The sequence below is a fragment of the Malania oleifera genome, chromosome 4, assembly GCF_029873635.1.
Source record: "Malania oleifera isolate guangnan ecotype guangnan chromosome 4, ASM2987363v1, whole genome shotgun sequence".
NCBI lineage: Eukaryota > Viridiplantae > Streptophyta > Magnoliopsida > Santalales > Ximeniaceae > Malania > Malania oleifera.
The window spans coordinates 26,123,596-26,139,188 of NC_080420.1; the positions used below are offsets into that span (position 1 = coordinate 26,123,596).

The window sequence follows — 15,593 nt, forward strand, 5'->3', positions numbered from 1 at the left end:
GTTTGGGCCCACCATGGCACCATCCTATCCAACTTCAACCCTCACCTCTCCTTCTTTGGCGCTCCCCTGTCCCCCTTCCATTCCCAAACACGCCAAACCCCAATGTCTACTCATTTCTCTCTCACTGCTCGAGTACTCCACGTACTCTCTCTCTCTCTCTCTCGCGTCCAAACTAAACCCCACCTTGAACCCCATTAAAAACCCACATACCCATACCCAAATGCCCATATGTAACCTTTATTTATTGCCTTCCTCGTCCTCACCTTTCTACCCTCCTCCCTCAAAACCCAAAACCCATCTCTGATCTCTTCTCTCTCTCTCTCTCTCTCTCTCTCATATAATTAACTATCATGATACAAAACATTTCTTCTTCCTGCAACTACCATTTATCCTCCAGCGATCAGAGTGCATGTTTGGTAGAAGCTGATGACCAAGAAGACGAACTTTCCAGAACTCTCCTTTCCCTTGGCCCACCCGGTCAACACTCCTTCTCCAAACACCATCACCATCAGAGTTTCCAAAACCCTATCACTCATGACGAATACCCTAGTACAGTAACCATAGCCCTTCACATTGGCCCAACCATCGCCGGAGCCACCGCCGACGACAGTAATACTATTGTTGATGGACGCTACTGGATACCTTCACCTGACCAAATCCTCGTCGGCCCCACCAAGTTCTCTTGCTCCGTCTGCAGCAAAACATTCAATCGCGTCAACAACATGCAGGTTACTTAAATCTCATTTTGTAAACTACTCCCCCCCCACCCCCCCCCCCCCCCCCAACCCCAAAAAAAAGAGTGAAGCAATGCCGTTTGATCAGTAGAGGTTGCATGACAACGTTTTTCAAACTTCTTGTTCTTTTTTTTTTTTTACTTGAATTTTATTTTCCACCAACGATAAGGAATTTGTTTTGGACTCACTAAGAGGCCTAAAATCAAAGAAATGCATTTCGGATATATTTCTTCAAGTGTTATAGTTATATAAATATATGTGGCTTGTGTAGATGCACATGTGGGGGCATGGATCACAATACAGGAAGGGGCCAGAGTCACTAAGAGGGACAAAGCCAGCATCCTCCATGCTGAGACTCCCGTGTTATTGCTGCGCAGAGGGTTGTAAGAACAACATAGAGCACCCGAGATCAAAGCCACTCAAGGACTTCAGGACGCTTCAGACCCACTACAAGCGAAAGCACGGGGAGAAGGTTTTCGAATGCCGAAAATGCGGCAAGGGTTTTGCGGTGCGAGGGGACTGGAGGACGCACGAGAAGAACTGCGGGAAGCTCTGGTTTTGCATTTGCGGCTCAGATTTTAAGCACAATAGATCGCTCAAGGACCATGTTCGTGCCTTCGGAGAGGGCCACGGTGCCCACACTAGCTGTAATTAAATTTTTAATAGCAATCATTAATATAAGTACGTGCGTGTGTAACCATGCATTATTCAGTTTGTTATTAGGATTAATTAATTACTAGCTAGTCCTTAAATTCTTTTTGAGAGGTTTGGGGTGGGGGTGAAGACAAAGTGTACGTAGAGTGAAAGTTGTGGCTCTATTCTATGCATTAATATTGATGGAAGTGGCTGTTCGATTACTGATTAATGACTTTTTGGTAAAATGGATATAAATATGAGAGAGAGAGAGAGAGAGAGAGAGAGAGAGAGAGAGAGAGAGTTACCAATTGGAAGGAGATCGAGGTGGTCTCAAGTGAATTCAGTCACTGCAGATAACAGCAGACATGCATACATTTGCACAGTGCAGTCTCAGATGCCACTGTTCATGGTTTTGTATATGCTACGGTTGTGGCGGAGACTCTCTCTCTCTCTCTCTCTCTCTCTCGCTCTCATGTGTCATGAGTGTGTGTGTGTGTGTGTGATGTATGAGTACTCCTCGTAATACATGGGCGCTGGGCGGGAAGTGGGAGTCGGTCTCATCATCATCAGCTGACAATTAAAACAAAAGGCTCAGGGCGGTAATTATGTGCATGGCTGGTTTTGATAATGACTTGGAGATTGGAGTATGTATGAGCGGGCACTAAGACATTGATGAAGCACTAGTTGCGTCAGATGGAGGAGCGAGGGAGGCTAAGCTTGAGGAAACTGGACCACTGAGATTTACTGTTTTTGGGGTTTCACCCAGACAGCTCCCTTTTTCCTTTACAGACCAACAACAAACACACTCTCCCAAAGATTTTCAGAATCCCCTGTACACCTAGCTATTTTGGTCCATCCCTCCTTTATATCAACCAATTATATAGCATGTTCATGCATATATAAATATATATATATATATATAGTGCTCCTTTGTATATTCTCAGTTCCCTTCATAATATAGATCTCACTACCTTTAAAAAAAAAAAGAGAGGGGGGGGGAGGGGGGGTGAGGCGGAGCCGTGGAGGGAGGCTCCCTGGGCGGCTCTACCTCCTCCCCTCCAGGAACTGCTACTGTCACTTTTTTTTTTTTGCTAATTAATAAATTTTTTCGGTCTCAAAAATTGTATAATAATACATTTTTTTCTATTATTATTATTATTATTATACAATTTTTGAGACAGAAAAATTTTTATTAATTAGCAAAAATAACTGACAACAGCAGGTCCTGAAGGGCAGGAGGTAGAGCCGCCCAGGGAGCCTCCCGCCATACGAAACGTCTGTTGTATCTTGAGAGAGAATGTTGATGAGTCTTTTATACCACGGAGGGGAAAATTTTACCCTAAGAGAAGTAGTTTAACATCACAATCGATGAGTCTTGCCAGTTTTTATGATCGACATTTTCTTTACCTAAGCACAAACCGACAGAATGGCCAGATAACTTTAAGAAAGTTTAGAACTCTAAGAGTATGCCGATAAAATGTTCATAGTCAGACACGCGGACTAACTACACTAACTAAGATTTGTTTGATATTTACCACCATCATAAACAAGCATGTGATGATATATGGGATTCTATGAAAAAAAAAAAATTAAGGATGTTCAAACACAGTAATTTGTTGTAGATAAATTTCCTATGTATCCAAATGATCGATGATAGAGGACAAGAAAAACTTCAAATTAAGGTTGCAAAGGCTAAGGAGTTGTCTTCCAAGGCCAATCTAATTGAGACAACGCCCAAATAACAAATAGAAAATTTAAATGCAGTAAACGAGTATAAGTAGACCCAAGTTAAAATCCAAAACCAACAGCTTGACATTCAATAAAGAAAAGATATTTTTTGTGTTGGAAGCCAACATACTTTGCTTCCCAATGTAGACACAAAAAGATGAATGACAACCTTGTGAAACTAAATGCAAACCTATTAAAGCTAGTGGATGCTATCTTGTGGTAATAGAAGTGCCTTCACCTCCTACACTCCAATAGAGGAAGGGAAAAAGTCAATGTCCATGGGTGACTCGAGGCCTGCTCCTGTTTTGGGAAAGGGGAAGATTCGTCTCAAACATATACTTGGAAAGGTCTTGCTTCTCTAACACATGCTCTATATATGTCCCTTGAAATTAGAGTGAATCTTATGTCCATATGTTTTCTAGAGGTCAACATGAAAGTCTCTTTTGAATTTGATAAACTTGTGCTTACCAAGAATAATATACTTGTGGTAAGGGATAATGTAACGCCTCGAACCCGTCAAGTGGGGCCCGGGGTGTCATGTGTTCCTTCCACAGATCTTTGATACCATAAGTATCATCTAAGTAGCGGAATATGATTAAACATCCTAACTCAAATAAAATATTAGAGTACTAATTTATACAACCTAAAAAGATGTATCCTCCAATCCATATTACATAACCAGAAAATAAAATAAATAAAATACATTTGAGTTCTACAACCACTCACTCTAAGTTATACTATCACCCCACTCTGGAGCTCGTTAGGCTCGATCATGAGACGGTCCTGAAAAAAGTTGTATAATGAGGTGAGACACTTCTCAGTAAGGATGGAATAAATGATCATCAACATGTGGCCAATAAGTTTAGTGTATACAAAATATAACCATTTATTAATTAACAACAACAACTGTTAATACATTTATAGACTATAGTCACACATACATCATTATTTATAAGTGACAGTTTCCGAGAATTGAGAAGATTACAAGTCCATAATATGTAAAGCCCCTTTGTTCTAATACCTTATGTAACATTACCAATTTAGCTTGGGCGTGGCTACAATTGATACCTATTAAGACATTCGCCTTACTCAACAAGCTCTTGAGCGGAGAGTTTACTTCGCCCCAATCACACATAATGCCACAGTATAAAATACATATAATATTTTGCCAAAAATAACTTTCACATGCAAACTATAACTCACACCTATATAAATACTCTAAACTATAAGCTATTAATACTTTTATAACTATAAGTTGTATACTATAAATACTTTGCAACTATACTCTATGAATTGTAATTTCTGGAATACTCTGTTCTGTTATACTTTGTTAAATATGTTCTGTTTTCATATACTTTACTCTCCTATACTTTGATTAAATCTAAAAATATGAATATAAGAACTCACTCCCGAATGAATAAACGACATGCTTCCCTTCATGACGTACGGGTTGTGCAGCCCGTTGGCTGGACTTAGCCTTGGCCGGCATTCTACCAGGCTAAGTCAACTATACTATATATTTGCTAGTACGAATGGTCATCTCATAGTTGGTCTAGACTCTAGGTGGGAACTCTACACTTCACTGGCCCAATCGACTATTCAATACCAACACTCTCTCTCTTAGAGACGTGTGGTTGCACTAAACTTTTCATTACTGTAGCTGCGGTATCGAGCATTCTATGGTCCATCGGAGTTCTTACTTTACAATTTAATAAAACTACCTGTGGTCTATACGCTTCTATAAACAGTTACTATACAAACATTGTTTTCAACCATTCTAGAAAATAATATAACACCAACACAATTCCAGTATACCGTTATATCAAACTAATTATATAAACTCATAATTTTAATTAAACAATAATACTCTTCCTCATGCCACATGATTTGAGTGTTTCTCATAATTATATAAACTACTAAAAAACTGGTCGTTCTATACTCAATATCTGTTTTATCAAAAACATAGGTTTAATCATCTCTACAATTTATCTAACTCAAAATATGTATTTAAAGGAAAAACGGAGATAACCAACCTTACTCACTTTAATTCTTTACAAAATACGTATAATAAACCAAACCAATAATTTTAACTAGTCAAATCATTCAGAAAATCCACTACAATAATCTAGAAATCAAATACTTTAATTCAATCGGTTAAACTTTGAAATACAATTATTATAAAATTTCTAGACTCATAAACACCAGTTTAATCAACTCATAATAATAATAATAATAATAATAATAATCCAAAATTCAATTTTCATATGTCAAAATATTCAAAAAAACATGTATATAATTCCTTTAATTTCATATTACAATTTAATCGGTTAATTTATACAAATTCCTGACACAATCTATTCCCCTTACCTTAGCCTTGGAGTGGTGCTTAGGAAGCCCAAACCAGAAATCTGTTCCGATTAACTTGCTAAGGATCGAAACCGGGATCTTGTGGTGGTGTTCGTTTTTTTATTCGACTTACGAATGGAGAAAAAATGAAGCGGAAGCTTGAGAGAGAGAGAGAGAGAGAGAGAGAGAGAGAGAGAGAGAGAGAGAGAGAATGAGAGAGGCTCGCAGGTGGTGCTTGTTTAGTTTCAGAACTCAAATTGAATTCTCATCTCTAGAATGTTATGGATGGTTCTAAATTGATCATATCCATCCTATATATATATAACTTCTGTCTTATCGTCTATTTGTTTATATATATATATATATATATATATATATATATATATATATACACACACACACACACAAATAAGTTTTATATCATTATTTATTTTATTTATTTATTATTTTATTTAATAAAATAATAATTAGTTTTATTTTTATTTTTTTAACACTTCCATGCATATAATTTTTAAGGTCGTTACATTCTCCCCTCCTTATAAAAATTTCATCGTCAAAATTTACTAATCAATCACTTAACACAACTATGAGATTTTCCTTTAAATAAATATCTAACTCTAAGATTGGTAGCCCGAGTTTATTGGTAATCCTCGTATTGAAATACTTAAATTTTCCCTTATGAACTTCTCCCACACAATTAACCAGTTTAACACTCAAATCTTCAATTTAAACATTAAACACCCAACTTGACCACAAACTGTCAAATCACAACACATAAATTACCAAAAATCTCCTTCAAAGACTTTTCCTTATAATCAACTAACCTAATCTTCGAGTTCAAATTTCAAGTTCCCATCTCTCTGGTTGAAAACATCACCGTTGATGGATTTACCGTGGTTTTCTGAAACCCACGACTGCTTCAGGAAATCACAGAAGACTATCAAGGGATTTTTGCCTCCAGGCTGCAAAACAAAACTCGGAATTCCTACCAGTATCCTAATCTACCCGTTCTTATCCTCATCACCATTCATACCTATACTCTGGTAATAATCCTCCTAAAATCTGCAGAATTTATTTCCTAAACTCTGATACCATTTGTAACGCCCCGAACCCACCAAGTGGGGCTTAGGGTGTAATGTGTTCCTTCCACAGATCTCTGATACTATAAATATCATCCAAGCAGTGGAAAATAATTAAACATCATCAAATAAAATAACAGAGTACTAATTTATACAACCCAAAAAGATGTATTCTTCTATCCATATTACATAACTAGAAAATAAAATAAACAAAATACATTTGAGTTCTACAACCACTAACTCTATGCTACACTATCACCCCACTCTGGAGATCGTTAGGTTCAATCACAAGACGGTCCTAAAAAATAAGTTGTATGATGGGGTGAGACACTTCTCAGTAAGAATGGAATATATTATCATCAATGTGTAGCCAATAAGTTTAGTGTATACAAAATATAACCATTTATTAATCAACAACAACTGTTAATACATTTATAGACTATAGTCACACATACATCATTATTTATAAGCGAGAGTTCCCGAGAATTATGGAGATTACAAGCCTATAACATGTAACACCCATTTGTTCTGGTACCTTATGTAACATTACCCATTTAGTTTGGGCGTGGCTACAACTGATACCTATCAAGGCACTCACCTTACTCAGCAAGCCCTTGGGCGGAGAGTTTATTTCGCCCCAATCACACATAATGTCACAGTATAAAATACGTATAATACTTTACTAAAAATAACTTTCATATGCAAACTATAACTCACACCTATATAAATACTATAAACTATAAGTTGTTAATACTTTTGCAACTATAAGTTGTATACTGTAAATACTTTGCAACTATACTCTGTGAATTGTAAACTCTGAAATACTCTGTTCTATTATACTCTGTTAAATATGCTCTGTTTTCATATACTCTACTTTATTATAATTTGGTTAAATCTACAAATTTGAATATAAGAACTCACTCCCTAATGAATAAAAGACATGCTTCTCCCAAGACGAGTTATGCGGCCCGTAGGCTAAACTTAGCCTTGGTCAGCCTGCCACCAGGTTAAGTCAACTATACTGTATGTCTACTAGTATGAATGAACATCCCATAGCTGGTCTAGACTTCAGGTGGGAACTCTACACTTCACTGGTCTAATCGACTATTCAATAGTGGTTGTACTAAACTCTTCATTACTGTAGTTGCGGTACCGAACGTTCTATGATCCATTGAGTTCTTAAACCATGCTTTTCAATTTAATAAAACTATCTGTGGTCTATACGTCACTTTAAACAGTTACTATACATGCATTATTTTCAATCATTCTAGAAAATAATATAACACCAACACAATTCCAGTATACCGTTATATCAAACTAATTATATAAACTCATAATTTTAATTAAACAATAATACTCTTCCTCATGTCACAAGATTTGAGTATTTCTCATAATTATACAAACTATTGGAAAATCGATTGTTCTATACTCAATATTTATTTTACCGAAAACATGGGTTTAATCATCTCCACAATTTATCTAAGTCAAAATATGTATTTAAAGGAAAAATGGAGATAACCAATCATACTCACTTTAATTATTTACAAAATATGCATAGTAAACCAAACCAATAATTTTAACCGATCAAATCATTCAGAAAATCCATTACAATAATTCGGAAATCAAATACTTTAATTTAATCGGTTAAACTTTGAAATACAATTATTATAAAATTTTTAGGCTCACAAACGCTAGTTTAATCAACTCATAATAATAATAATAATAATAATAATAATAATAATAATAATAATAATAATAATAATAATAATCCAAAATTCAATTTTCATATGCCAGAATATTCATAAAAACATGTATATAATTCCTATAATCTCATATTACAATTTAATCGGTTAATTTATAAAAATTCCTGACATAATCTATTCCCTTTACCTTAACATTGGAGTGGTGTCTAGGAAGCTCAAACCTAAAATCTGCTCCGATTAACTTGTTAAGGATCGAAACTGAGACCTCGTGGTGGTGTTCGTTTTTTGATTTGGCTTACGAATGGAGAAAAAAATGAAGAGAGAGAGAGAGAGAGAGAGAGAGAGAGAGAGAGAGAGAGAGAGAGATATGAAAATGAGAGAGGCTCGCAGGCGGGGCTTGTTTAGTTTTAGAATTCAAACTGAATTCTGATTTTTGGAATGTTATGGATGGTTCTAAATTGATCCTATTCATCATATATATACACACACACACACAAATAAGTTTATATCATTATTTATTTTATTTTATTTTATTTATTTAATTTAATAAAATAAAAATTAATTTTAATTTTAATTTTTTTTAACACTTCCATGCATATATTTTTTGGGGTCGTTACAGATATTGTAGCCAAGGTCTTGTTGTTTTTAAAGTACATGAAATTGTTAATAATAATGCATCTTCTTCTTCTACTTGATTGATTTTGCTATTTTGTGTCATAATAGCTGACATGTTAGCATATCCTCGCAAAAGAAAATGAACAAAACGGACTTGATTTGTTTTTCTAACTCAACTTGTCATAAGGATGAAATTTATACATAAAAAAATTAACTAAAGAGATATGTAATCAATAAATAGAAAAGTCAAACTTGGGTTTAATCCATAGAATTGTGGGGATCAAGAAATTTTTATAACTAAAGGAGGAAAGGGGTGTTATGCAACCTTTACTTATGAGTACTATATATATGCTAAGATATATCTTCTAAACAATAAAGGCAAAGTTTGCTAAAATGCTCATAAAATATAAGAAGTTCACAATCAACTAAATAGGAAAATTAAAAGACTTAGATACTAGCCCTTTGATAATGAGATTATTGAAAAACATTAGCCCTCTCATTTATACAATCAATTATTAAGGTGTACTAGTTATATCAAGTAAGTTTATCTAGGATGCATACACATGTGTTAGGTTATCATGGCCATTTACATTGGATCGGCTTGTAGAATAGTGAACCTAAGAAGGTTTAGTGGAGCATGATTGTAGGGGATAATAGGACCTTTTTTGTTAAAAATTAAACTTGACGGTGGCAGCAAAATTTGATGGTGGCAGCTCCACCAACCCAGCGCAATTTGTTGAAAATGTTGAGCTGCGGCAACTACCTCCACTAACACCAGCCTACTTGTTTGAATTTAATCCTACCTACCATTCATCCTTTGCTATATATAGATGTGTGCGCGTGTAATGTAACATATGGTGTAGAGAGGGATAGTACCAATGAGAAGAAATTGTATTTGAGAGTTCTCTGTATTTTGTCTCAGAATATTATTGAAATTTAATTGAGTGTTTGGTGTGCAATTGTGCAATTCCTTACTGAGTTCAATAACAATCAGTGATTGAGTGAATCCCCTCTACCTATCAGTGGTATCAGAGCACCTAGGTTCGTTGAAATTTGCCAAACAGAGGCGAACAAAGGAGAATTTGAATTTTTTCTTAGATTTGAAGTTGCTTGAAATCAATTTCTGAGCATACCATCGCGTAGTACGCATCAAGACGAGTCCAAAGGTGAAAACCGCATCTCAAAAGGAGTCCGAGTGACCTCTCATGCGCTCACACGCACTGCCAACCGATTCAATGTCATCTTCATGCGCTTTACACACCGCTGAGACTTTTTACCGGTGACATCACGCGTTGCACGCTCCTTCACGTTTCTTCTTTGCCTAACTAACATATTCCAACCCAGAAACCCAATACACGACCCGGCTCAGCAACCAGCAATTCAAACCCAGACTCGCGAGCACGATCCGAGCCAGCGGACGAACCCGCATCCAAGCCCTGCGGATCATCGCGACACACGGCACGCCTAGAATCTGTCATGTGTCCTAACGGTAATCACTGATGTCGTTAATCTCCGTTAAGTCAAACTGACACAGTCAAATTGGTCCAAAATTGTTTTTTAGTCGGGTCAATGTTATTTAGACTGGTTCTTTGCAACCTAAAATAGGTTCCGAAAGTTTTTTTGACCTTCTAAAAGCACTAGTGGTATCAGATTTGCAAACGGTACTACACAAGCGGTCATTCCAAAACTGACAAAAGAGAAATACAACAATTGGTGCATTTAAATGAGAGCCCTACCAGATGCTCAGGATGTCATGGACATCGTTGAAGATGGGTATAGAGAAGCCCCATTAAAATAAGCCAAAGTATCTATGTCTAATGCTCAAAGAATGATCTTGCAAGCCGATCGAAAGAAAGATTGCAAGGCGAAGTCCATAATCTACCGAGGCCTTGATGAGACCACGTTCGAAATCATCGCCTCCGCCAAGACATCCAAAGAAGTTTGGGACTCTCTCCATCGAACACACAAAGGTGCAGACAAAGTGAAGAAGATTCGTCTTCAAATATTGCGAGGTGATTTTGAATCCTTAAAAATGAAATCTATTGAATCTATTACTGATTACTATACACGAATTATGGTAGTATCAAATAATTGAGAATAAATGGAGAGACTCTCAAATATGAGAGAATTTGTGATAAAATTTTATGATTTTTGGATCCAAAATTTAATTATATAGTTGTGACCATGGAAGAAACAAAAGATCTGGAGACCATATCTATAAAAGAACTTGTGGGCGCACTTCAAGCCCATGAGCAGAAAATCAATAGAAAGAGTGATGATAAAGCACTAAAGCAAGCCCTCCAAATGAAGTTATCCCTCACTACAGATAGATACGACAAAGGGGACGTCACAAGAAAGAAGAGGACAAGGTCGAGGATCTCGTAAAAGAAGTTTTGAAAATTTTGAATCAAGAGAAGGCGGCAGAGGCAGAAGAGATCCCACTAAAGGAGGACGCAATCAACAAAATTATGTCCCACAAGGTAGAGGACAAGGAAGAAGAGGGGGATATAATAACCGCCTGAACGTAGACAAGAGAAACGTTCAGTGCTACAACTTCCACAAGTATGGACACTACAGCAATGAGAGCAAAGGTAATACCTAAAATCACGAAGTAAATGAAAATGCTAACTTTACAGAAAAGAAGAAAGCCGAAGGAGAATCGTTGATGCTGATGGCACACAATTCAACCCACCAAGACCAAAATGTTTGGTATCTTGATTCTGGAGCTAGCAATCACATGACTGGTAGAAAGAAGATGTTTACTGCACTTGATAAGAAAGTTCAGGGAGAGATATCCTTTGGTGATCTCTCTAAAGTCTCAGTTTGAGAAAAAGGAAATGTCCTAATCAAAAGGAAGGATGGAGACCATGCTTTCATCTCTAACGTCTATTATGTGCTAGACATGAAGACCAACATTTTAAGTCTCAGACAGCTTGTGGAGAAAGACTACCGAATTAGACTTAGAGATAAACAGATGGTGATATCAAATGCTCAAGGAAAGCTGGTTACTTGAGTACAAATGGCAAAGAATCGAATATTTATGTTCGCCATTCAACATGATACACTAAGGTGTTTAAGCGCTATCATCAAAGACAAAGACTAGCTATGGCATCTTAGGTACGGACATCTAAACTTTGAAAGTTTGAAACAGTTAGGAAGTAAGAAGATGGTGAAAGGCTTACCCAACATCCACCACCCAAAGGAGATATGTGAGAGTTGCATTCTTAGCAAACAACACAGAAATAGCTTCGGAAAGCAAATTGACTAGAGAGCAACCACGCTTCTCAAGCTAGTACACACAGACATATGTGCTCTATTGAGGTCGTTTTCAAATGGACAGAACCGATACTTCCTCACCTTCACTGACGATTACAGCAGGAAGACTTGGGTCTACTTCCTGAAAAAGAAGTCAGAAGTGTTCGACAATTTCAAAGATTTCAAAGCTCTTGTGGAGAAACTGAGTGGCTATCGCATCAAGTCACTACGATCAGACCAAGGAGGAGAATACAAGGATGAAACTTTCCTGGAATTCCTTAGGCAACAAGGGAGTCAAAAATAGTTCACACCGACCTACACTCCCCATTTGAACAATGTAGCTAAAAGGAAGAACGACACAATCCTTAACATGGCCAGGAGCATGTTAAAGGATAAAAATGGGCCCAAAAATTTTTGGGCTGAAGCAGTGTCATGTTCAGTTTATCTGCTCAATAGGTGTCCTACAGAGAGCCTTGATACAAAGACACCACATGAAACCTAGAGTACTAACAAATCCAGTGTGAGTCATCTTAGAGTGTTTGGCTCCATAGCCTACACCAAGATCCCAAGAGCAAGAAGGACAAAGTTGGAAGGCAAAGGAGAGAAGTGTATCTTTGTTGGATATGGCGACAACACCATGGGATATCGACTCTACAATCCCATCAACAAGAAAATCATTCACAGCCGAGATGTCATTTGTGAAGAAAATGAATCCTGAAAGTGGGACCAGGCTTAATCTTCCAAAGATGTAGAATTGATGCTTAAAGAAGAAGAACCCACACAAAAAAAAAAAAAAAGTGGCCATCGAGTTACAAGTTCTCGAACTGTAGACACCTCCACATAGTTTTCATTCACCACAGAGGAATGGAGCTTCATTACCAATTAAGCGTGAAATCTCAGACATGATGCCTAAAGGAGCCTATAACCAAGCTGATTTGTATGAAACTATAAAACCTATAGAAGAGTATATTACAATATATTGTCTATTGTTGACCAGCGACCCGGTTAGCTTTGAAGAGACTAACAAAGAAGATAAATGGAGAAAATCGATAATTGAGAAGATTTAATCCATCGAGAAGAACAAGACTTAGGAGCTGACTCGAAGGGCCATAAAACTATTGGTGTGAAATGGGTCTATAAGACTAAGAAGAACGCTCAAGGAGAAGTCTAGAGATACAAAGCAAGACTTGTCACCAAGGGCTATAGGCAAAAAGAAGGGATTGATTGTGGAGAAATATTTGCCTCAGTTTCCAGGATTAAAACTATCAGATTACTAATTTCACTCTCTGCACAAAATGGATGGAAGATATACTAGTTAGATATTAAATCAGCATTTATGAACGGTTTTTTAGAAGAAGAGATTTATATCGATCAGCCACCTGGATATGTGAAGAAGGGCAAAGAAGATAAAGTGTACAAGCTGAAAAAAGCACTCCATATCTTGAAACAAGCATCTCGTGTGTGGAACATGAGGATTGATAACTATTTTAAAAGAATGGATTTGAAAAGTGTCTGTATAAGCATGTGCTATACATGAATATGGGGGCAAATGGAAGCATACTGATTGCCTGCCTATATGTTGATGATTTGATCTTCATCGGCAACAATCTAGAGATGTTTGCCGCTTTTAGGAGGAGCATAGTCAAAGAATTTGAAATGACGGATATTGGCCAGATGGCTCATTTCCTTGGCATAGAAGTCATACAAAGAGAGAAGGGAATCTTCATCTCTCAGAGCCACTATGCAAAAGAAATACTGAAGAAATTTTGGATCGACAACTACAACCCTATGACAACTCCGGTTGAAACAAGATTGGAGTTAAGAAAGAATGAGTAAGGAGATGCTAACCCCACATATTTCAAGAGTTTGGCCAGAAGCTTGAGATATTTGACGTGCACCAGACCAAACATACTCTATGGAGCTGGACTTGTCAGCAGGTACATGGATACTCTTAACCAGACCCATCTAAATGTAGCAAAGTGGATACTCCACTATGTCAAGGGTACCATCACTGATGGTATGTTCTAATCATCAAAAGGTGATTGCAAACTTATTGGCCATTCAGATAACGATTAGGGAAGAGATCTTGATGAAAGAAAAAGCATGACTGGATTCACATTCTTCATGGGAGATACAGCGTTTACATGGTCATCAAAGAAGTAACCCATCTTAACGTTGTCATCATGTGAAACTGAGTAAGTTGCTGTCAACTCAGCTGTTTGTCATGGTATATGGATCAGGAATGTACTGAAGTACCTGATATTTCTTCAAGATGACTCCACAGAAGTCTATATCGAAAACCGATCAGCGATTGCACTTGTGAAGAATTTAGTCCTCCATGAAAGAAGCAAGCATATTGATACTCGGTATCATTTTATTAGGGAGCATGTCAAGAAAAAAAAAGTGGAGCTTATATCTTGCAGAACATATGATCAGATTGCTAACATTTTCATGAAGCCACTCAAGCATGATATTTTTGTAAGATTGAAGACAAAACTCGAAATGACAAAATCAGGAAAGTCCAATTTAAAGGGGGATGTTGAAAATTAAACTTGACGGTGGCAGTAAAACTTAACTGTGGCAGCTCTACCAACCCAGCTCAATTTGTTGCAAATGTCAACTTGCGGCAACTACCTCCACCAACACCAACCTACTTGTTTGAATTTAATCCTACCTACCATTTATCCTTTGCTATATATAGATGTGTGTGCGTGTAATGTAACATGTGGTGTAGAGAGGGATAGTACCAGTGAGAAGAAATTTTCTCTGTATTTTGTTTCAGATTATTATTGAAATTCAATTGAATGTTTTGTGTGTAATTGTGCAACTCCTCATTGAGTTCAATCACAATCAGTGATTGAGTGAGTCCCCTTCACCCATCACTTTTCGCTTGGCAAGGGTTTACTGTATAAGTTGAGCTTAAATATGAGCACTAGGCTGCCCAACTCCCTAGGATGTCCAAACTATCACAGGTTGAAGATAGGGAGTCCCAACTCATCACCATGCCTTTAAAATACTTAATTACCAAATACTTCGTCCATCAACATTATTAATATCACCTTTATATAGATATATCATGATATATACCTAATTGGCTAAATTAAAATACTGTATTTTTACCCTTCATAATAAAACAAAAATGAAAGTAAAGACAAAATATTAAACATGTACGAGATCTTAACGCGCCTATCCATAGAAGTTGGAGTTTGAAAGCTTATGACAATTACAAAAATGACTATAAACAAAAGGAAAAGTATAGGGTGCTGCTAGTTAAAAAAAAAAATATTCAATTTTCTAGAAAATTTGGAAAAGCCTTTTTATAAAAACAAACAAAAAAAGAATGTGGGATTTTTTTGTTTAAATAATATATTTTCCAAAGAAAATATTAGAGAGTTAATTTTTTTTAAAATTTCCAAGTTTATACCAAACCCTAGAAAACATTTTCTGTTACTGTTTTCTAAATTTTGTCAAAGTTTATTCCCCACCACCTTCTGCTT

The 15,593-nt window shown here is 36.6% G+C and overlaps 1 protein-coding gene across 1 annotated transcript; it reads left to right on the top strand.

The window, feature by feature from the left end:
• Positions 1 to 350: 350 nt before the first annotated feature.
• Positions 351 to 1,389, top strand: LOC131153735 (zinc finger protein WIP6). Its single transcript, XM_058106181.1, has 2 exons — positions 351 to 728; positions 1,006 to 1,389. The coding sequence occupies exons 1-2, from the start codon at positions 351 to 353 to the stop codon at positions 1,387 to 1,389; spliced, it is 762 nt and encodes a 253-aa protein (XP_057962164.1).
• Positions 1,390 to 15,593: the final 14,204 nt, after the last annotated feature.